The sequence below is a fragment of the Dasypus novemcinctus genome, chromosome 15, assembly GCF_030445035.2.
Source record: "Dasypus novemcinctus isolate mDasNov1 chromosome 15, mDasNov1.1.hap2, whole genome shotgun sequence".
NCBI lineage: Eukaryota > Metazoa > Chordata > Mammalia > Cingulata > Dasypodidae > Dasypus > Dasypus novemcinctus.
This window is the reverse complement of record NC_080687.1, coordinates 5,768,221-5,792,653: the sequence shown is the minus strand read 5'-3', so window position 1 is coordinate 5,792,653 and position 24,433 is coordinate 5,768,221. Positions and strand designations below refer to the sequence as shown.

At 37.6% G+C, this 24,433-nt stretch overlaps 1 protein-coding gene across 1 annotated transcript; it reads left to right on the top strand.

Annotated features, from left to right (window-relative positions):
* Positions 1-290: 290 nt before the first annotated feature.
* Positions 291-24,039, top strand: RFC3 (replication factor C subunit 3). Its single transcript, XM_004471178.4, has 9 exons — positions 291-501; positions 5,075-5,212; positions 7,573-7,640; positions 12,102-12,199; positions 17,573-17,754; positions 18,437-18,573; positions 18,666-18,764; positions 22,492-22,561; positions 23,759-24,039. The coding sequence occupies exons 1-9, from the start codon at positions 415-417 to the stop codon at positions 23,948-23,950; spliced, it is 1,071 nt and encodes a 356-aa protein (XP_004471235.1). The 5' UTR covers positions 291-414; the 3' UTR covers positions 23,951-24,039.
* The last annotated feature ends 394 nt before the right edge of the window (positions 24,040-24,433 follow it).

Sequence of the window (24,433 nt, the reverse complement as noted above, 5' to 3'; positions counted from 1 at the left end):
CCCTAAGCTCGACATATTCTAGGACCAGGAACAGGGCTTGACACGGATACTGCATGTTTAGTAGTTCTCTGTTGAATGAACGAGTGGTAGAATAGAAGAAAATATAATCGCTAGGTAGCCGGATTTGATGCTTATAGGGTCAGAGTTAAATTTTCAGTTCAGCTTAATAATTTCTGAGAACAAAGGAAAAATGACGCAACTAAACGGCCTACCGGCCGATTAGGCGGCGCCGGCGCCGGCGACTGATTTTGTCCACGTTCGGCCTCCGTAGGTCTCCCCGCCCTAACGTCTTCTTACGCGGTGGCGCCCGGCAGTGGCGTCACGGCTAGGCGCTCGCGGGAAAACTCGACTGGGTGTCCCGGGGAAGGCGCGCGCGCTGTGATTTCAAGCGTCGGCGCGGGGCAGCGAGCTGCCATGAGCCTCTGGGTGGACAAATACCGGCCCTGCTCCTTGGGCCGGCTGGACTACCACAAGGAGCAGGCGGCCCAGCTGCGCAATCTGGTGAGTTGCGGGCCCGCGGGGGCCCGGCCCGCCCGCCTTCCCCGCTCCGAGGGGAGCAGCCTGTCAGAGCGATTGAGGCTGAGCGTCCTGTTTTGCAGGTTGGGAAAGGTCTCAGGACAAGCGGCGAGTTAGTGGGCACACAGCAAGAGTATCTATAGCTCGCCCCCACTTCCCCCCACAGATCCGTGGGTTTAGACTTTTTCTTGGGAATGCTTCCATCCTCTGTACAGAAAAATGCATTTGTTTTGGGGAAGATACCGTTATATCATTGAAGTTTTCATTTCACAACTTTTTGGAACTCTTGTCTTGGCATTGCCAATTTACAAGAAAACCAGTTTCACGGTAACTTTGAGAATAATGACCATGCTAAGCACTTTGAGTGGATTATTGTTATGTAATTCTCAGGACCCTGTGATGGGCTTATTATCATTCCCTCTTTACAGAAGGAAAACTCTAACGAGGTTAAGTAACTTGCCTAAAGAGCTAGTAGATGGTCGAGCCAGTGTTGGAACCCAAACAAGTGACTCAGCCTGTAGTTCCTTTGCTCCTCAAAGATGACACCTGGGTCCCGCACATTCTTTGAGCTCACCTGACTGGGTGTTTTCCAGAAATTCTATTTACTTTGCACACTTGAAGAACCGGTAAGAAGGAAGTCACTTCTAACAGGATTTAAGCATCGATACAGATGTAAACCCTTATTTGGCATGTTTGTCATTGATTTTTTCAAATCCCAAGTGTTTATCTCACTTTATGTGAAAATTTGCATAGATGGTCATAAGATATGCTGCAAATTCTTCCTGCAGTTAACCTTTAAAATATCGTACCTGCACATGTCTGTCTTGTTTTTTTCCTTTCTTCTTTGCTTGCCTTCTTTCCATTCCTTCTCTTTTACTGATTCCACCTGGATAGCGTATTTTCTTAATTGTATGTGTCTTCAGCAGTAGTTGCTTGTCTTATGCTGGATTGGAATACAGAAACGTGGATTCTCATTTTGGCTTTTTCAGTAAACATTTTTGTTGACCTTTGGCAAGCCACTTTGGTCAGTCAACAAATGTTAATTGAGTACCTACTATTTGAGTTAAATCTGCACGAAAGAGATGAAACCTCTGACTCTGGCGCTAATATTTTAGTAGGGAAAGATTAGTAATAAACTAAACAAGTAAATTATGCTGTGCATTAGAAGGTAAAAACTGATCTGGAGAAAAACGAAACCGAAAGGCAGGGAAGAGAGTGAGGGAGGCAAGAATTGTACTTTTAAATACAGAAAACTTCACTAAGAAGGGATATCTGAGCCAAGACTTGAAGGAAGTAAGAAACTAATGAATATAGTATCTGGGGAAAGGAGTAGAATAGGTGGAGGGCACAAGAAATGTGCACAGCATGTTGTGGGAACCTCAGTAAGGGTAGCTAGTTAATAGTGAACCCCAGGAAAAGCAATAATAAACAGGATTTGTGGCAGAGGGACGTGTGGGTCCAGTAAGCTCTTGCTCTGAGTGAGATGGAAAGCTGTTGGAGGACTTGGCACAGAGAGTAGCATCATCTGACAGACTTTTTTTGAGGTGCCAGGAATTGAACCAGGACCTCGTGTGTGGGAAGCCAGCATCCAACCACTGAGCCACATCAACTCCCCTGAGTTTATTTTTTCGTTAGTTGATTGTTGGTTTTTTTTGAGGCACCAGGAACCAAACCTCCCTTGTGGGAAGCAGCATCAACTGCTTAAGCCACATCTGCTCCCTGACATACCTTTTTTAAACAGCCCTATTTAAAATTTCTTGGTCTCAATTTCATTTATAAAAAGGAATGTGTTGGATTTATTAACTTATAAGATAACTTGTAATTCTCAAATTCCACCTGTTTTAGGACATCCTCGAGTTATGTTTCTTGTGGAAGAACTTTTTTGTCCCATCCTGAGGCCTGTTATGATATAGTAGATAAGTGTTTAATAGTAATGTTTTGTGAAAAGTGAATCTTGTGTGGAAGCAACCCAAATGTCCATCAGCTGATGAATGGATAAACAGTATATGGTATATGCATGCAATTGAATGTTATTTGGCCATGAAAAGGAATGAAATCTTATATTTGTGACAACATAGATGAACCTTGAAGACATTATGCTGAGTGAAAGAAGCCAGACACAAAAGGACAAAAGTTGTATGGCCTCATGATATGACATAATTAAGATAAGCAAACTCATAAAGCTGGTATCTAGAATACAAGTTACTAAGGGCGGATTGGGGATAGGGAATGGGGAGATAATTCTTAGTTTGTATAGAATTTCTGTTTAGGTTGATTGTAAAATTTTGGAAATGGATGGTGCTGATGGTAGCACAATATTTGGAATGTAATTAACAGCATTGGATTATATATGTCAATGTGGTTGAAGGGAAATTTTAGGGTATGTATATGTTGCTAGAATAAAAACTAAAAGATAAAATGTAGGACTATATCATGGTGAACCCTATTGTAATGTATAGTTAATTATAACAATGTCCTTTCATGAATTCTAACAAATGTACCACACTAATGCAAGGTGCTAATAATAGAGTGCCTATATGGGGGAAAAATACACCTTAATGTAAACCATGTTTATAGTACAATTTCAATATTCTTATAATTAATAGTTAATAGTACAGTTAATAGTACAGTTTTAATATTCTTTCATCACTTGTAACAAAGTTACCACACTAATGCAAAGTGATTAACAGTGAGGGGGTGTCATATGGGAATGCTGTATTTATGATTTTTCTGTAAATCTACAGCCTTTGAAATTAAAAAAAATTTTTTAAGTGAATCTTATGGAGGGTGAACAGGACAGGATGAGAAGATAAGTTATCTAGTATCTGGAAGCCGTAAAAGGACCGTCTGATGCTGCTGGGCTCAGTTTTGCGCAACACTCTGGTCTTCCAGTACCCATCTGCTTGATTGGGTTTAATTGAAAGGTACTTTTAAACAAGAAATAATAAAAGAACTCCACTCTTATACAAATCATTAGAAAAGTTGAATGAGACAGAAGATTTTTTTCTCCTCTTTAATTATCGGTATTACATCTCTACTAGTTTTTAAAACATCAGTTACAGCTGTGTACTTAATTTATGGACAATTTATTTTACTTTATTTTCACAGTACCTTCGTGTTTACTAGCTATAGCATACGCTTCATTTTCTATGACCATGCTTTATTGAACAGAATTTGGACTATACACTGTGAGCAACTTAATATTCTGGTCTTATAATAAATTTGATTTAAAAACCTGTTTCCTATTGAATCTACAACGTAATAAAGCTGTGAAACACATTCTTGGTTATATGAAGTATTAAAACAACAAAGGCAGGAAGAATTTGGAACATCTCTTATTTCCTGGGGGCATGATTTCTTTCCTTGGGATTTTTCTTTTTCAGTGCCAGAGGAAGATGAGTTTACAAGGTATTAAACTTCACCTCTGTGAAGATCCTTATTTCATTTTTCTGTAATGGTTAGTCAGAAAACATTTGCCTTGCAATATTTTAAGCACCTGAGGATGAGTGCTGTGTCCTGGTCATCTTTATATCCTTCACAGCAGGGGTCTCAAACGTAACCAGTCATCATAATCACCTGGGAAGCTTTTTAAAAACAGTCTGGGAGCTGATGTGGCTCAAGCAGTTGAGTGCCTGACTCTCACATGGGAGGTCCCAGGTTCAGTTTGGTTCCTGGTGCTTCCTGGAAAAAAAAAACAATAAGCAAAACAAACGAAAAAAGCAACTCAGGTAAACTGTTGTGGCTCAGTTTACCACACATGAAGTCCCGGATTCAATCCCTGGCCCAGTACCTTAAAAAAAAACAAAAAACCACCCCATGGTTTTATAATGCAGGAGACACTGTCCATGCCCTGCCCCATCCTTTGTTCTTAACTCCTAGGTGCACCCAGACTGATCTCCAGCTTCTGTCCTCTGTAGTATGCTGACAACCAAGCCAGCTGGAAAAGTCTGGGAATGAATGCCATCCCCTATTCCCCACCCCTTCCGCAGGGAGGACTGATAAGATACACCAGCCTCCCCAAACCTTGGGTGGGAGAACCGAAGTTGTATGTTTACATTGGCCCCCAGAGCTTCCCAGCAGAATTAAGCCACAGATGTTCAGGGTGATACCAAGCTTGATAACAGTTTTATTGGCTGCCTTCTTTGTTTTGCTTTCCCACTTTCCTACTGAAGTTTTCCTTTATCTCCCAAATAAACCAGAAGTGCTTAGCTCTGTTTCTAGGAGCCCAAAGTAAGACAGGCATCAGTATCAGAGTTTCTGAATCTTAGTCATTGATGGGGTCCAGTGATGAGTAGTTTATTTTAAAAGGTCTTTTGAAAGTTCTGGCAGCCAGCCAGGCTTGGGAGTTTCTACTTCCCAGCATGTAGTGTTCCTTGCCTGGACTCTGCTGGCTACACAAATTTGATAAAACCAATGGCAGGGGATTCGTCATATTTCAGAAGTTTTAATATATGTGTACACACATATGAAGGTTTCAAGGATAATTTTATATTCAAAATGTTAGATATTTAAAAAGCAGTTCATTTTGACTAGGGAGAAACTGCTTTGCTCTTTCCAGGTGCAATGTGGTGACTTCCCTCACCTGTTAGTGTATGGACCATCAGGTGCTGGAAAAAAGACAAGAATAATGTGTATTCTACGTGAACTTTATGGTGTTGGAGTGGAAAAATTGAGAATTGAACACCAGACCATCACGGTAAGCATTTCACTTTAAGGACACCTCTGAATATCTATAGCAGGGTTATGTGTCGTCATTCTTCCCCCTCCCCACAGTCCCACCCTCATCTCCAGTTGCTGCCCAATTTAGGATTTAAATAAGAGTTTCACAGGTAATTCTGATGCACAAGGATGCAGAACTATTGATTTATAGATGTGACTATTGTAACAAGACCAAAGTCAGTTACGGTAGAGAAGGAATATAAGCAGCAGGTAAAATGAAGAGGGTGGGATTCATTTCACATTGCTTAGAAAGTCAGTGTGCCAGCTGGAACTAGAACTCATGTTTCTGAAGTTCGTTGTTTTGAGAGCCATAGTGGAGATAAGAAAGGGAATGATTTTGAGAACAATTTTAAAGGTGGAATGAACTGACTTGGTATGGATTGGGCAACTGAGTCAGTATGTTGGGAAAGGAGGAGTCAGGGCTCTGAGCTGTTGAGAGGCTTTCTGTGATCTTGCCCTGACTGAGCGTTCCAACCACATACCATGCAGTGTGTTTTCATGTTTCATCATAAGCTAGATCTTAAACATCGCTTATGGGCTGATGTGTCTCCTTTCTGAAGTGCCTCCTACCTTCATTAGAGTTAATTTTTCCTGTACAAGTCATAATTTATGCTTTTTGCAGTACTTACTGTGTTAACCTTGGTTGTAGTTTATACATATTTTTCTTTGACAAGACTGCTTTTATTTTGAAGTCATGTAAGGAATGTTTGATATTCATTTTCATATCTTTCATAGTCCCTGATACATGGTCTTCTATGTATTAGGCACTGAATAAAGTATATGCTGAGTGATTAGATGTTAGTACTACCAGTAGACTATTCAGGAGGATAAATGGGTTGCAGGCTAATGTTGATGTGCTTATGTGTAGATGCATTGACTTTGAGGTGCTGGTGTAAATTTATCAAATATGTAAAGGAAAACTTTAAAGATGACAGGGTGTGATCTGTTCTAAGAAAACGTATCTTATAGATAACAAGTTTCAGCACAAAACAAGAACTGAACAAATAGACATAGCATGTTCTTGACTTAATATTTAACAGTGTCTTCCATTACTGTATAAATTTCAGTGAAATTCCAGTTTAAATCCAAGTGTAATTCAAACTAATTATGAGCAAGACGAGTGAAGTGAGACTAACATTACCAGCTATTAAATCATATTGTAAGGCTTTTGTAATCAAAACAATGTTTTATTGGTGTGAGAATAAAGAATTAGATGAGTGAAACTATAAAAGGGCCCTGAAATATGTCGGGTTTATTTCAAGTCACTGGAGAAAGGATGAGCTTATTTAATAAATGTGTCAGTTATCTGGGAGAAAATAAAGTTGAAACTCTATGATATTCAGTGTATAAAGATAAATTCCAGATGAATTAAAACCTCCAATGTTAAAATAAAACAAGTATTTTAGGTGTCTCACGATACCTTTGAATGGGAAACATAGAGGCTGTAGAAGAAATGAAGTAGATACATAGCTACATGGGAATTTTAAAAGTTTGTATTACAAAAGATAATAGAAAAGTGAAAGGTTGTCAAAAAATATATGAAAGGAACATGTCAAAGAGTAGATTTTAAAGATAAAAATCAGAAAGACAAATAACCCAGTAGAAAAACCAGCAAAAAATTCACAGGAGAAAACTATAAATGGTCAGTAAATGTTTACAAAGATTTTTGACTTGTGACAGTCAAGGAGAGAGGCAGTGTGAGTCTTTTATATACCTATCAGATTGGCAAAAATTAAAAGGCACGATAGAACCTACTATAGATGGAAATGCTAGAGAAGAATATTTGTACCTGTGGAAAAGTAAACTGTTAGAGCATTTGTGGAAAGCATACTGGTTATACACACACACATATCATTTTTTATGCACACATGCTCGTATATGTGTGTGGGTATGTGTTTTAGAAAACATATCCTTAAATCCAGAAATCCTTTACTGAGAATCTAATCTATTGCATAGAAAAGAAAATAATACATGAAATTTGTATGAGGATGTTAATTGTGGGATTCTTTGAGGTGACAAAAAGCAAGAAACAACATGCTTACCAAGAATGACTAGTTTTGAAATATCCATACTATAGGATGTTAGGCAGCTATTACTCCCTTTACCAGTTGTCCGAGGGGCATTGCCAAGATATATTGCTATATTGTTAAGTAGGAAAAGCAAAATACAGAAATGCTTATGATTTTTTTTCTTTTTACAAGAAACAATGACATAAATATGTTTTTTTTAATTAAGCAAAATTGTTTATATAATAGAGAAATCAATAAAAATTTTAAAAGGGAGGGAGGAAATAGCCAATAGATAAGCATTTATAAATCTTTTTTTTTTTGTACATAGACTCCATCTAAAAAGAAAATTGAAATCAGCACCATCGCAAGTAATTATCACCTTGAAGTTAATCCCAGGTAAGTTGTTACTATATCAGAATAAGCATTTTGAGAATAACGGTTTCTAGGCTTTTTTTTTTTTTTTAAATAGAGTACAATGCTTTTTTCAGACAAAATCAGATGGGTGGAAGCCCAGTATATAAAGCAGATTAAATTGAAGCTGCCTTGTTTGAAACAGGAGGCCTAGGAACTTTCCCACTTTTGTCTCTCCCTGAGCCCCCTCAAGTGATTCTAATAATATAGTTAAACTTTTTTTTTCCTACAGAGTTCAGTGTTTTTCACAAAGCATATTATGTACAAAATATAGTGTAAGTTCGATTCTATTGCTCCTTCAGAAGTATATCTATAAAGTTTGTAATATCTGGAGTAAATATTTCAGAAACTGAATTTGGATTACTAGATGTTTCTTTGCTAGTTCCTTTTTTAAAAAAATTTTTTTGAATATAAGGTATTATAGTAGTCTGTCCACCTATATTTATATTATCTTTAATGAGATACTTAGATTAGGGTCTTGTGGTAGAGGCACAATGAAAGCTCATGCAATGCAGTTACATAATAATTGGTCTAGGAATGACTGAATTGTTGGTTAAGGCTTCAGTGCTTTCATTGGGTCTGATGTGTTCTTGAAGAAGAGACTCAAAGACATCTTCAGGCAAAGGCTATGTTATTCAGTCCCTAGATTATTCTCTAGCTTTCTTTCAATTGATATTTACATCTCTATACTACCATTTTCAGCCACAGTCCCATTTATAAACCAGCTGTATTAGTTCTACTCGCTATTATGTGTTACCATCAACTCTATCCATTTCTACACTTTTACAGTCAAGTTAATTAAAACTTCTACGTAGATTAAGCATCAGTATCCCTTCTCAGCCCTCCTCTTATCTTAACTTATACTCTAGACTTATCTTGTAATAACTTAACTCTAGATTTTAACTCCATGCATTTATTCTTTGTATTTAGTTTATATTAGTTAGACCATGCAATATTTGTCCTTTGGTGTCTGTCTTATTTCACTTAGTATAATGTCTTCAGGGTTCATCCTTGTTATCGTGTGTATCCCAATTTCAGTTCTTCTTACAGCAGCATAGTATTCCATCATATGTATATACACATTTCAGTTATCCATTCATCGGTTGATGGACACTTGATTGTTTCCATCTTTTGGCAATTGTGGCTAATGCTGCTATGAACATTGGTGTGCAAATGTCTGTTTGCATCACAGTTTTCACTTCTGGATCTTTTCCTAGTAGAGGAATTGCTGGATCATATGGCAGTTCTATATTTAGCTTGCAGAGGAGCTGCCAGACTGTCTTCCACAGAGGCTACACCATTTATTTTCTCATCAACAGTGAAGGAGTGTTCCTACTTCTCCACATCCTCTCCAGCACTTATTGTTTTGGGTTTTTAATAATGGCTATTCTGTGTAGTGTGAGATGATATCTCTTCTCATTGTCACTTTGATTTGTATTTCCCTAGTAGCTAGTGATACTGAACATTTTTTCATGTGCCTTTTGGCCATCTGTATTTCCTCTTTGGAGAAGTGTCTAAGTCTTTCCCCCCATTTTTTAAATTGAATTGTTTGCTCTTTTATTATTGAGTTGTATGATTTATTTCCATAGAGTGGAAATCAGACCCTTTATCGGATATGTAATTTCCAAATCTTTTTTCCCATTGAGTGGGCTGCCCTTATACCTCCTTGATGAAATCCTTTGAATCCACAAAAGTGTTTAAGTTTGAGGAGGTCCCATTTATCCATGTTTTCTTTCATTGCTCATGCTTTCTGAGTAAAGTTTAAGAATCCTTCACCTACCATCAGGTCTTGAAGAGGTTTCCCTACATTTTCTTTTAGAAGCTTTATGGTTATAGATTTTATAGTTAGGTCTTTAATCTATTTTGAGTTAATTTTTATATAAGCTATGACATAAGGGTCCTCTTTCTTTTGGCTATGGATATCCAGTTCTCCGAGCACCATTTGTTGATTAGACTGTTCTGCCCCAGCTGGGAGAGCTTGACAGCTTTGTCAGAAATCACTTGACTGTAAGGAGCAGATGTAGCTCAGTGGTTTGAGTTCCTGTTTCCCATGTACAAGATTCCGGGTTTAATCCCTGGTACTGTGTGAAAAAAAGATTTTAAAAAGTCACTTGACTGTAGATGTGAGGGTCTATTCCTGAGTTCTCAAGTTAGTTCCATAGGTCATTCTGTCTTTATGCCAATACCATGCTCTTTTTACCACTGTAGCTAGGTAATACGATTTAAAGTCTTGTGTGTTGAGAAGAATGTATATCCTGCTGTTTTTCTGTATATGTCTATTAGGTTTAGCCCATTATTCAAGTTCTCTGTGTTGGGAAATTTTCTAACATTATTTCTTCAAATATTCCTTCTGCCCATTTTCCCTTCTTCTTTTGGGACACCCATGACATGTATGTTTACATGTCTCTTACCATCATTTAGTTCCCTGAGACCCTGTTCAATTTTTTCCATTCTTTTGTATGGCACGTGCTCAACCATTGAGCTACATCCACTCCTCCCTCCGGTGTATTTTTAATTTCATTTATTGTGCCTTTCATTCCTATAAGATCTGCTATTTTTCTGTGTATGCTTTCAAATTCTTCTTTGAGCTCATCCAGTGTTTTCTTACTATCCTTAATCTCTTTGGACATCTCATTGAATTTATTAAGGAGATTTGTTTGAACATCTGTGATTAGTTGTCTCAATTCCTTGGTATCATCCTGGAGACTTGTTTCTTTGACTGGGTTATTCCTTCTTGTTTCTTGGTATGGATTCTTAACTTTTTGTTGGTGTCTTGGCATCTGGCTTACTAGCTGTATTTATTCTGGGTGTAGTTACTCTCTTTAGTTTAGAACTTTCTTGCTCTTTTGCCTTTGTTGGTTGTGTAGTAGGAGCCAAGGATGTAGTTGGTGCTTTAAGCTGTGGAGGCTCAAGCTTCCTGTGTTGCTCTAGGAACGGATGCAGCTTTTCCCAACTTTCTCCTTCGCCAGGGGTAGGGACAGAGCCACAACTGTGTGTAGTAATCCAAGCCATGCAGGCCAAGACTGTCTGTGGTTGCCCAGAGAAACTGATGAAGCTTCCTGTCCTTTCCTTGCCTGACTGGTGTGGTTGGAGCTGCAGGTATGGGCCGCAATCTAAACTGTGCAGGGCAAAACTGACCCCAGTTGACCAGGTAGACTAATGTAGTTCTGTCCCCCTCCTTCCCCGCCGGGGATGGACCCCCAGGAGTGCCCAACAATCTAATCTGCTGACTGTGCCTGTAGTTGCCTTGAGAGGCTGAGGGAATACTGTCGCTTCGGCCCTTTAAGGGCTGAAGATGGAACCACAGGCACCCAACAAACTTGTCCATGTGGGCCTTAAGCACTTGCAGTTGCCTAAAGAGGTTGAAGAAACACCAGGCCTCCCTCCTATCTTTTTGGGGGCTGGGAATGGAGCCCCAGGTGTCCGACTATCCAGTCTGTGTGGGCTGAGAGTGCCTGCATTTGCTGGAGAGGCTGGTGCAGGTTCCCCCATCTTCCTCCCTGCTGGAGGTGGGGCTGGTGCTTAGGCTCTTGGAAAGAAGCTGGTCCTTACCATCATCGTGATTTTCAGTCAACCCTGCATCCCTTCAGTCTGGGGGTGGAAAGCTACCAGCCTCTTTCTGACTGAGAACTTCAGCTGTCTTAGGATTCTTTTTTTTTTTTCCCTTTCTACATCCATTTCTTTTTTTATTTTATTTTATTTTTATTTTTATTTACTTTTTAATGTTACATTCAAAATGTTTTAGGATTCTTTTTAGCCAGCTAAATTTACTAATCAGTAACTGAAGTCAGTGCCTGACCATCTCTTCCTCCCACGTTTTTGGGAAATGGAGCTCCCAACTCTACCCACGGAACAGGTCCTGAGGTGACTTGTGCCACCTGTCGAGGCTGGGCACCGGCCTCTGGCATGGAGGACTCTACTCGCAACTTCACTGCAGATGGGCAGTCTCCTCCCTCCGTATTTCAAGGATGTTGCAGGATGCTCTTCTAGTCTCCTGGGTCCCCCCGACAGGCACTTTAGATAACTTTGGGTGATTGCTGACTGCCCTTTACGACGAACTGACTCTTGGAGCTCCTTACTCTGCCGCCATCTTGCCCTCCCTCCTATCTATCTACTAGACATTAACTTGATAGTAGGTACAGAAGTGTCGAAGTAGTTGTCAAACCATTATTAGTTATTGCTATTTTTAAGCAGTAAACGTCACATAAAAAATGTTTAATGTTTTCAGTGAAGTTGATCAAATTGTAATTGAGCATTGAAGTATTGTTTGTATTTCTAATGACCCTAAAATATTCACTTTTAAAGTTTTGTGGATATAATTAGATATTAATATTTCTCATCAAAATTTTAACCACTTAAGTTGTCAACATTTTTCTTATAACAGGGTAAGAATAAGAATAAGGGCATGATACTCTAAATATTTACCAGTTTTTGTTTTTTGTGCAGCGATGCTGGGAATAGTGACCGGGCCGTCATTCAGGAGATGTTGAAAACGGTGGCACAGTCACAGCAGCTTGAAACAAACTCTCAAAGAGATTTTAAAGGTGTGTGGTAGGAAGATTTCTCTTTCTGAGGCAGACCTTCAACTTGTGAGCCAAGGGTGTCTCTAGTGGGGTCATATACATTCCAGTTGTTTAGCAAGGATCTCGTAAGCCCCTGCTCTGTGCCAAGCTTTAGGCTACATTTTTGAGATTCACGCTGAACAGGAGGAGTCACTGGAGTTTGTAGTTGAATGAAATGGAAGTGGGAAAGAGGGGACTATTTGCTATCTTAGAACTAGGTGATAAATGAAAAATCGCTTTATGTTTAAAATAAGAAGTTACATGATTTTAAAATTGCCGTTCTTAATACCAGAGTTTTATGTTCGTTATAAAAATTTTAGATAAACATAAAATTAAGTGCTGTAATTCCACCATCCAGAGACAATTGCTGTTAACATTTTGGTCTTAACCTTCTGGTATTTTTTCTGTGTATATATAGGCATACACTCTTAGAGGTGAGATTTTGTGCTGATAAATATGCAAACATTTAATGCTTTTGGTATACTTTGCCAAGTTCTTCACTGAAAGAGAATGTAAGTTTATATTGTCACTAGCAGTGTTTGGGAATGCCCATTACTCCCTAATATTTATATTTTAATTTTATATCCTGCTATGTTATTAAATTCTCTGTTTATAATTGTCTTTCTATTGATTCTTTAGGTTTTCAAATATATAGTCCTGTCATCTGTCAATAGAGATAGATTTTCCTTTCCCTTTCCAATTTCTGTGCCCCTGAATCCTTTCTCTTGTCTAATAAATTTGTTAGTCCCTCCAGCACAGTATTTAATGGTAGTGGAGACAGTGGACATCCCTGGCATGATTTTGTAAGAAAAGACTTAGTGTTGCTCCTTTAAAAACTTACTTCAAGGGAAGTGGATTTGGCTCACCTGGTAGGGTGTCTGCCTACCACATGGGAGGTCCAGGGTTCAAACCCAGGGCCTCCTGACCTGTGTGGTGAGCTGGCCCATGCACAGCGCTGATGCACGCAAGGAGTGCCGTGCCATGCATGGGTGTCCCCCATGTGGGGGAGCCCCACGTGCAAGGAGTACTCCCCATAAGGAGAGCCACCCTGTGCAAAAAAAGTGCAGCGTGCCCAGGAGTGGCGCCACACACACCGAGAGCTGACGCAGCAAGATGACACAACAAAAAAAAAGAGACACAGATTCCTGGTGCTGCTGACAAGAATACAAGCAGACACAGAAGAACACACAGTGAATGGACACAGGGAGCAGACAACTGGGGCAGGTTGGGGAGGGGAGAGAAATAAATAAATTTTTTTAAAAAAAAGTTACTTCTAGATTTTGAGCTGAAGTATATGTATTTGATCCTGATGTTAGTATTCATCAATTCCTGTTTTATTGAGTGTTTCAAATGAATGGGTATTCACTTTTGTGAAATACTTTCTCTGCATACATAGATAAGATCTCATAATTTTTCTTCATAACTCTATTAATATGATAGATTCTATTACTGGATTTTCTAATCCTGCAACTGCTTTGCTTCTTTGAAGTAAACATCACTTGGTCATGATGTGGTGATTTTTAAAATTTGCTGCTCTTTGCTACCTGCTGATGGTTTTACATTGCATCATTTGTTCTGTAATATTTTATTTGGTGTTTTGTCAGATTTTGCCATTAATACTAAACTTGCTTTATGAGACAAATTTGGAAATTTTCCTTTTTCTATCCTCTAAATTAATTTAAGTAGCATTCATGTTATTTGATAGTTAAAAGTTTGATAGTGTTCCCCTGTGAAATCACCTGGACTTGGTGTTCTTTTTGTGGGACAGTGAACTACTTTCACTATTTTCTATGCTCAATTTTTCTAAGTTGTATTTTCCTTGAAAATTGTCCATGTCATCTACATTTCAGTTTTCTTTGTTGCTCAGATTTGTTAATTTTGTTTTGATGGTTACTTCCATCATGTCATTTCTAATTATATGTATTTATGCTTTCTCCCCTTCCTCTTTTATTAGTTTAGTTAGTAATTTACCTATTTTGTTGGGTTTTTCCCTCAAAGAAACACTTTGAGATACTAGTTCTACTGTTTGTTTTCAAATTAATTGCTTTTTATTTTTAATTTCCTCTCTAATGTTTTGGATTACTTTATTTAATTTTTTAATTTTTATTGATGTGTATTTAATACTGTAAATTTTCTTGTGAGAATAGCTTTAGCAGATGTGGTATGTTTTTCATTGTTATTTTCAAGAAATTCTGTAATCTAATTTTGTATTTCACTTTTCATCTCAGCTGTTTAACAGAATGTTTTAAAATTTCATGTGAAAGTGCCTTTTTTATTTTTTAAAGTTAATTTGTATTTTCATTGCATTATGGTCAGAGAGCATTTGGATTATTTTCTTGAGATTTGAAGTTTCTTGTTACTATTAACAGATATAATGGGTATTTCATGTGTACGTAAGAATATAGTGTTCTGTATTATCTGGGTACAAAATTCAATATATATGTGTATATAAATGACTTACCTTGCTGTTTATTTTGTTAGATTTTCTACACATATATATTTACACAGTGTATTTGAAATGTCTTTGAATTAAGACCTATGCTAGTGTCTCCAACTAGTAGTATATTTCTAGTTCTCCTTGTGTTTCTTATAGTTACTGATTTATGAATACATTTGGGTTGTTGAGTACATAATTAGAAATACTTGTTATATCTTCAAGGTGAATGATATCCTTTAGCTTTTCTAAATGTCCTTATTTTTTTTACTGCTTTCTGTCAGATAACAAGATTGTGTCCCTGCTGTATTTATATTTATAGTCACGTGGCATTTCTCTTTGCTTACCCATCCCTTGATTTTTTTAAGCTATCTCAGTATATTTGTTTTAGGTGTTTCTCTTGTTCGTAGCATAGTGTTGGAATTTACTTTGTTAGCCAATTTGAGAATTGCTTTCTTTTAATAAGGGGAATTAGCCCATTGCAAATACATTTATTGATCTATTTGACCATCATCTCTGCCATTTTGGTTTGTGCGAAAATCTCTCTTTTGGTGTTGTCTTTTATTTAGGGAGGTCTGTACTTTTGTTTTAGTCATTGCCTTCCTACTTAATACCCTTATATAATACCCTTAGTTTCTCTCTCTTTCTGTCTTTGTTTTATTTTTGTTTTGCAGTTGCGTATTGGATTCCTGTCTACCATGAGAATATTGAAATTGGTCATTGTAATTACACTGTATGTTTTCAGAGCTTTCTGCAATTACGTGCTGTACAATCTCTTTTATAACCATTATTCTAAATTCTTATATACTAGTTCCATTTCTTATGTTTCTGTATCTCTGGTCTTTTTCATTGTCTGAGTTTTATTCTTTAGTGGTGTTCTCAGGAAAGGCTGCTTTTGGGATCAGTATTCCCCCATTCTAGCATAATTATACTAGATTGTCTGAGCCCTATTATGTTTTGAAGATCTGTTTGACTGGATATAAAATTTGTGCCTCACATTTCTTTTCTCATGCATCCTAAATATATTACTCTGTTATCTGCTGGCATAAAGCAGTACTGTCAAAGTCTAATGAAACTGATTTTGCTGTCCTTTATAAGTGATGTGTTTTTTTGCCTGTATGGCCAAAGTTTTTGTTCTGTTTTGTTTTTTTTCCTTTAAAGTCCAATCATTTTATTAGAATATGTCATGATGTTTGGCTGCTCTGTGTTGATTTTCCAAGTTGTCCATTGTGCCCTTTCAATATGCATACTTAGTTCAGAAAATTTTCCTGAGTCTTAGTTTTGTTATAGATTATGTTCTATTGCTTTGGTGTTCTTCAGTCTCCTGTTATAGGCATGTTGGACTCTCTTGTCTATTTCCTTCCTTTATTTCAATATTTATCTCTTACTAACTTTTTTCCTTTTCATCTTAAGGTATTATTCATTGTATTTGTTCTCATGTTCCCACTTGTGAAGCATTTCTGAAATAATTTTTCCTTGTAATTCTGATTATTTCTGGAGTTCTGTCACCCCATTCCATTCTTGTTTTATAGCTTGAATCATTTTCATTATTTCTTTAAAGCTCATTTTGAAATGTTCGCATTCACTTTTCATCTGTTTTGTGGGCATCTTTTTCTGGTTTGTGTTATACACAGGGAATTTATTCTGTCCTGTCCTGTACTCCTTTTTCTCATAACTGACTTCAACCATGATCCTTTCTATTGCATTTTTAAATTTAAGCAAAGTAAGTTTTCCTGTTCTCTTAGGAAGGACAGTTAGGCTGGGGGGGTTGTTTCTGGGTTCAGGGCTCTAGAGCTGTCTCTTGGTTTGTTTTCATAGTGATAAACTGTATGGCCTTGTGTTCTCAGAGAGCTAGTCATATCATCTCTACCCCTTTTTTCTGATTATTTTCATCAATTCTGTTGTTCCTATTCTGCTCAGTTTTTGCTCTCTCTGCAGGATTTCTCTCATTGTGGAACATCGTCTTGGAAAGGAACATCATTTTGTTTGAAGAGTTTAAAGGGCCAGAACTTACTGCATCATGGTTCCCTTGCTCTCATTCATGAGTTTGGCCCTTTGGGTCCCATTCCCAATTTCTACTGACAGATTGGCTTTCTAGTATGTTCTTGTGGGCAGTTTTGAGATTCTCCTTTAAAGGCTGTCAGAAACCCAGCTGACTTCTTTTTACTTCCTCCCCTAAAATGTGATGCCACATGGGCATTTAAATTTTAGTTGTTCTCGCTCGTGTTTAGGGGTTTTTAGGTAAAACTTGCCACTTAGTTTTAATATAGCTGTTGTCCATGGGTCTTTGCTTTTGGAATCTTTAGTTGCTCTATTTTTATGCGGGAGATTCAAATGCTACATTTCTGCCACTGCCACCAACACCTTCTGAAAATAATTTCTTAATATAATGAAAAGTACAACAGTTAGATTCAGTCCCTTCCTACATATTGTTCCGGAGACACTTTAAGTGCCCATCTTTGTCTATGGTCATTGGAGTTTTCATGTCCAAGTGACCAGATGTCTCTATGCCTTATTGACTCTACATCTCTTGCACCAGTGTTTTCTAAAGTATATTCTTTAGAATGCTAAAATTTAAAATGTCCCACAAAACTGTGTTTCTGAGATAAGATATTTTGGGGAAATGCAGCACAGTACATCCCTGTGGTGATTTCTAGTGCATGTTATAATACAGTAAAGACTGATGAATTCTATAGCCAAGTAATTTCTTTAACTTCATTTAGGCTACTGTTGTCTTAGTCTTGAGTTAGGGACTTTTTAAAAATAAAAATAAAAATAAATCTCACCATCCTTAAAACTTTAATTTGCCAAAATAAGACATTCAGGCTTATTATTAAGGATTTCACTCTGAATAATAATGATAAGGAGGAGAAGGAGATGGATATTGAAGTTCAGGTTTGCGTTGTTTCTCCTTGGCACAGTGGTGTTATTGACAGAGGTTGACAAACTCACCAAAGATGCCCAGCATGCCTTGCGCAGAACCATGGAAAAGTATATGTCCACCTGCAGATTGATCTTGTGCTGCAACTCCACATCGAAGGTGATCCCACCCATTCGCAGCAGGTGCCTGGCAGTTCGTGTGCCTGCTCCCAGCATTGAAGATGTAAGTCATGCTAAACTTTTCTGGACAAATGCAGTTTGGATTCATTGAGTGCTGTGCGTACATTCTTGTCGTGTTTGTTTTTGTAAAAACCTAGTGAAACACATCAGTAATTCAAGTCAGCTGTGGCCCTGGTCCTAACCATTGGTAGAGGCTCAGACCAATCCATATCCTAGTAAATATCAGAGACCAATTATAGAACATGTCCTCTTCAAACCATCTTTTCCCTCCAACATGTAAATATTATGAACTCTACTAAACTAGGTGAGAACCAGTTACCTAGAGTTGCTTTAGGTAAAGACTAAAGACTCAAGTGTGGAGGGAGTAGGTGTTGTGAGGAGATGATGTGGGCATGCCTTCAAGAGTCCAGTCCCTAGGTAGGGGACCAAAGTTAGTCTGGAAAAATATTAGTACTTTTTTTTACTTTATCATTCTTGCCAGCTATCAGTGAAAATACAGATTTCTCACAATAAACAGCTTCTATACTGTTAATTGATTTTGGAAGATTTGATGCAAAATAATATGTGACATTGTGTTAATTGCACAATGGTAAAGTACCTTTATTAGAAGTTTCACCTGTAGAAATTTTGGGAGTAGTAGTTAAAAATGCTTGTAAAGTTATCAGCAGAAATGGTCTCAACCTGCTGTTTGATGAATTGTCTGTTGTTATTTATTTTATTTGTAGATTTGCCATGTGTTATCTACTGTGTGCAAGAAGGAAGGTCTGAATCTTCCTTCACAATTGGCTCACAGACTTGCAGAGAAGTCCTGCAGGAATCTCAGAAAAGCCCTACTTATGTGTGAAGCCTGCAGAGTACAACAGTGAGCAAAGAGGGGCAGTTACCACAGGGTACATTTTGGGGGCCATAAGCATACTTCTCTTTAACTTACTGTGTTCTTGTTTTGTCATGTAGGTATCCTTTTACTGCAGATCAAGAAATCCCTGAGACAGATTGGGAGGTGTATCTGAGGGAGACAGCTAATGCTGTTGTCAGTCAGCAGACCCCACAAAGGTAACCCACAGAAAAGGGCAGTGATCAAATATTTATCATAGTGTAGATTTTATGAGCTTTCGATGAACTGTTTTACACTATCACCAGGCCACTTAGAATTATAATTAAATCTTGAATCTACATATTAAACTTTTAAAGAAAGGCTAGGATTTAATTTCAGAAATTTAGTGTTTCAGAATAGCTGATCTGTGATGTCATGGGTTTTATTAAGCTGTTAACATGTAAAAGAGTTTATGTATACATTGAAACAAGTCTTGCAATTTTTAGTTTTCCTTTCAGGATTTCAGATGACTTCATATTAATACATAGCCCAATGTGTGTTGCTTTCTAATATTGGAAAGAACAGTATATACCTTTGTGTGGATGCATCGTATGCTAGAAAGGTACTAGACTGTGAATCAGTTGTCTAGTTCTTATCTTACTAATTTTCAACCAAGTATTTTTCAGCAGAGAATATTAATATTATCCTAGAGGTAATGTTAGTATTACCCTGCAAGGCTGCTTCTGGGTGGATTGTTATGAAGAGCAGGAAAGATTGTGCAGTAATCACTGTAGAACTGAAAAACCCTGTGTGCGTGTGTGATGGTAGGTTCTGTGAGAATAAGATCATGCATATACCTTGGTCCTTAGGAAGTTTTTTGAAGCACATTTGCAGTAAAATAGCTTCCCTTTACTACTCTGGTTTTATTAAATAGTGGCACGGCCATACTGAAAACAGCTCAACCACTAGTTTGTTTGATTTATGGCAGATCTGAATAAGAAGGGAATCTGCTTCTCCAAGTCAGGAGTGATGGTCTCAGGCCCACTTCTTTTGGCAGTGTGTGGGGTCCTTAGGCTCACTGAGGCACGCTCTCCTGCCCTTACTGCCTGTCAAAACTGAGAAGCCGTCTTTGGACTCTAGAAAGGGTATTTGATCATTCTGAAGTTCAGAATAGCCTGAGGGAACTGCTAGATTTCAAGTTTCCTTGATTTAAATGAAAATAATGGTGAAAGGAACATATTTCTCCTCTTGGATGAAAGAACTGCTGAGCTCTGATTTTATGAGATATTCTTCAAAGAGGTTATAAAATGTGTTCTTGGGCTGCCATATAGATTAGTGGGGTTGGGTAGAGAGTCATACATATTGGGTACTTAGTGTTTTCTTAGGGTTTATTTTGAATTTCTGTTTTTTAATTTTAGTTGAAGGGATAAATAGTTTTCAAAAGTGTCAAACATAAGTGGTCTAATAGGAAAAGAACTTTTATTTTTAGGAAAAGGTGTACACTTCATTTGTTTAAAAGCTTGCTAAGTGAAGAAATCTCAGCCTTTGAAGAGAGAAAATTCCAACAAAGTATGTCTTAGGTGCATTTACTTTTTAAAAATATTTTTATACTGAAGATGATTTTAGGGACTTTTCAGGACACTTGTGTTTCTTGTTTTTGTTTTGTTTTTAAAGAAGAAAATTGTAGTATTAGAACTTCCCTACTTTTAATGGTTTTCCATATGTTGAATATTTGACAATTAACAGATGCATTATTGAACCTTTACTTAATTATTGCTTTGGTGAATTCTTTCCTTCTGCTACTACTCTTTTCTCCAAATTTCCTAACAGGATTTGGCAGCTCAGAAATGAACTTACGAAAAAAGAGATGCTATTTCCTAGTCAAACTAACAATTATGGGAATTGATTTCATTGTAATGCATAAAAAGAACTTTCTCTCATTTCCAGAAAGCTGGGGGACAGATCAGAAATACAGAGAGGGCCCAAGCAGTTCCAAATGACTGCTTCTTGTTTTTGAGTCCTTAGTCTTGCTGTGCTGTTTATAGTAATGATTCTTGTACGATCTGTTTTGGAATGGTCATAATTTTCTAATTTGACAGTATGTGAACGCTAATATTTAGTGAACGCTTTTTATGCAACAGTCCTATGAAGACAATATTATCATCCTTATTTTGTAGATAAGAAAATTGGGATTTAGAGACTTTAAGTAACTTGTTCAGGGACATTGAATTAGTAAATAACAGAGACAGTTCTAGAAAACCCATGTTTCTCTGACAGAGTCTGTTCTCCTAACTACTTGTGCCTCCTATCAAATAATGACAAAGACATAGTAAAATATAGAATTTCTTAATTTTTAAAAAGCCTGAGTAATATTAGAAATCTTCTCTGACATGAGATGGGTGATAACATGGATAAGGTGCCCACTGTGGGCCCCATCACAGTCGTGTAGGTAAATAGATTGTGACTCAACTTTTCCGAAATAAACCATGTGTGTAATTATTAAAATAACTCTGTACCATATGGCGTTAATTTCTTTATGTTATGTTTTAACAGTTAGGTTTTATTTTTGAAGCAATATACCATATTACAGAAGGATCAGAACTTTGGAGTCAGGCTCAGATTTCAGTACTGACTGAACTACTTGAATTTTGATAGAAACGTAACCTTTCTGAACTTCAGGTTCTTGTTCTGTGAAAGAGAGTGGTGGTTATGAGGAATACGCAGTGCAGCGAAGATGGTACAGAGCAAGATGCTCATTAATGCTTTGGCAGACCATGGGACGATATGGACTGTATAAGACACATAAGTGTTGAACTTGTGGTTCTGCTATCATCAGCACTGTCAAATCATGTAAGCTATCTGAACCTTTAGTTTTATCACTTAAAAAAAAATGGAGGTAACATCCTCACAGAGCTGGTGCGAGGACTGAGTTAAGGTATCTGTTAACTGTGTGTTGCACGTTACAGGTGCTCAGTAAATGATAGTTCTCTCTTTTATCATTTTTATTTAGTTTTAATGGGGCAGGACTTCATACACTTAAGAGTTTCAGGAAAGGTGTCTGAAATTCTACTTTTAAGAAATCAATTTATAAATCATTTATCTGAATGGTCAGAAGCATGGAATATCTATAGTAGTAGTATTTTAATAAAGATTCAGAGTAGTTTTTTCCCCATTTGGGGTAGGTAGGTGAGTATGTAGAGATATAGATAAAGATATTTGTTTTATGTGTCCAATATCACTTTTTTTCTTGCTGTTTAAAGATGTCATATGTTCATTTCCTTCCCCTTTTCCAAAAAAAGTGTTATGAGAAGGGCATTTAGACATTTGAACATTCATATTCACGTAAACAGCCTGGTTTCACGCTTAGCTGAAACCTCTTGTACCCTCATCTCTGGCAGCACATCTTCTCCCCCTAAATTGCTTTTTTGATAAGCAGTCTAGGCAGTAGCAGTGTATTATATCTCATATTTTATCTCATGTCTGTACTCTTTTGTCACTGTATGTAATTGACTAGTGACTAATCTCTGCATGACCATTTTCTAAGTGTCCTAGGTATTGTCTCTTTAGAGAGAAAAATAAACACATGACTTGAAGTGTAACTAAGTATATTAAAATCCATGGTGTGAATAAGCTTAGCTCCCCACATTTCCTGAAGTCTTTATTCCTATCTGGCACTTCCTGGTACCTTTCTGCTAATTCCTATGTGGTGGTTCGATATACCTAACAACCTGAATATAAATGTTGTTGTCTTACTTTCAAAGGCTTCGGGAAATTTTCTTTTTGAAAAATGAACTGAAACAAGGAGAAGCTTCTCCATGTATAGCATATGGTAAACTATTTAAGAAAATGTACCTGTATTGGATTGTTCATTCATTTAATTCATAAGGTAAGACTGCACAGTAGGTACTGGGAAAAATCACCTCTTATTTTCATCACAAAACAGCAATTTTTTTTATCTTTATATAGGCTCCTTGAAGTCCGTGGCAGGCTCTATGAGCTTTTGACTCATTGTATTCCGCCTGAGATAATAATGAAGGTAATCATTGGGAGTTGCTTATTATTGGATGACGTGGGCATTGGATTGGCTGTGTGGTCACGGGGCTTTTGCATTGCTAAGATACATTGTCACCTTCTCCTGTTCCAGCTCATTACATCAACAGATACTCTCTGAGCCTCTACTGTGTGCCAGGCACCATTTAGGGTAGTGTTGAAGGAGACAGGTGAGGACCCTGCCTTCAGGGAAGTTAGATTCTGGTTGGGCAAAGTGGGACACAGTAATGAAACAAGAGGTTCTCAGAATGTTACAAGTTTTATAAAGGAAAGAACAAGGTTATAATGATGATAATGGAGGGTGGTGCCGATTTAGAGTGGAATTGGCTTTTCCAAGGATGTGAGAGAGTTTTGGTTAAGCTGAGACATGGAGTATTAAGGAAGGCAACCCTTTCAGTAGCTGGGGAGCAAGAGTATCAGGCAACGAGGCTCAGTGAGTGTGGGGAAGTGTGGTAGGAGGCAGAGACCAGACTTTGTAAGATATCGTTTGCCTTGGCTTCAGGTTTGGCCTGTCAGCTAGCTAGCTAGCTAGTTAGCTTGACTGATTATTTAGAACTAAGGAAATTTAGGGTTTTTTGTTTGTCTTTATAAAAATTACATGGTAATAATATGAAAAGGTTCAAGTGATATTGAATATACAAAGGGAAAAGTGAAGATCCACCCTCCATTTCCACAAAGACCTTTATTCACATACAAATAATTACATGTGTGTATGCGTTTGCATAGTTTCACAGAACTTCACAGTGGTGGGCAACTGTTTTCATTCACCATCATAACATGGACATTCTTTCAGGCTGGCACAGGTTCTCATTCTTTTTAAATGAATGGCTAATATTTTACTGTATGAATATTAAAAGAATATTGAATATGACCCCCTATTGGTGGAACTTTAGGTTATCTTCAGTTATTATTCTGAATAATGCTTCAGTAATCATCTTTGTACTTAAATCCCTGTGCTCTATTTGGAATTTGGTAGATAACTTCCACATTTCTACGTAACAATTGGAACTTTTTGCTATTGGATGAAGACTTCTGGTTTACATAAAAGTATTCAGTGTTTTATATATTAAGGAAAATAACATTAAGCCGAAGTTTGACTTTCCTGTTTGAATAAGAGAATGAGACATTGTCAGCTCATATTTTTAAATGTTTACTTTTTAAATTACTAGTTATCTTTCTTCAGGGTCTACTCTCAGAACTTTTACACAACTGTGATGGACAGCTGAAAGGGGAAGTGGCCCAGATGGCAGCTTACTATGAACACCGTCTCCAGCTGGGGAGTAAAGCCATTTATCACTTGGAAGCATTTGTGGCGAAATTTATGGCACTCTATAAGAAGTTCATGGAGGATGGGTTGGAAGGCATGATGTTCTGACTTATATTAGTAATACTTCTGAATATTTCTCTGTATCTGCATTTGCGTACAGTTTTTATTGGGTTAAATAAATTGAGTTTTCTTAATCATGCCTTGTGTTTTTTTGTAATTATTCCTCTGGACTATCCTGTCTGATTTTGGCAATTTGGGCTCATGCCTTGAGACCGAAGGCTGCCAGGCTATGCATGGGTTGAGGGACACATTCAAGGTTGCCTCCAGGTCTCAGTATCCCTTAGTTTTCACTTTTCCCATTTGTCAGTCAGTCAAGGATGGGTGGAGAATTTGTGTTAGCCCTTCTGTGGCTCTTTCTCTTTCAGGTCTCCTAGGTTAATTCTGACTGGTCTTCAGTCACCATGAACTGGACCTGCAGCCGTGGCCTAGCAGAGCTATGGTTTTCCCCCCATTCTTTTTGAGCCAAGTCTGTCACATTTAGCACACAAACCCAGGATTACAGATTTTACCCACAAAACTCTGGGAGACAGG

Coding starts and splice junctions, on each gene's coding strand:
- RFC3 (XM_004471178.4), top strand. CDS start 415: ATGAGCCTCTGGGTGGACAAATACCGGCCCTGCTCCTTGGGCCGGCTG. Junction 502..5,074: donor CGGCCCAGCTGCGCAATCTG/GTGAGTTGCGGG, acceptor TGCTCTTTCCAG/GTGCAATGTGGTGACTTCCC. Junction 22,562..23,758: donor CGCCTGAGATAATAATGAAG/GTAATCATTGGG, acceptor ATCTTTCTTCAG/GGTCTACTCTCAGAACTTTT.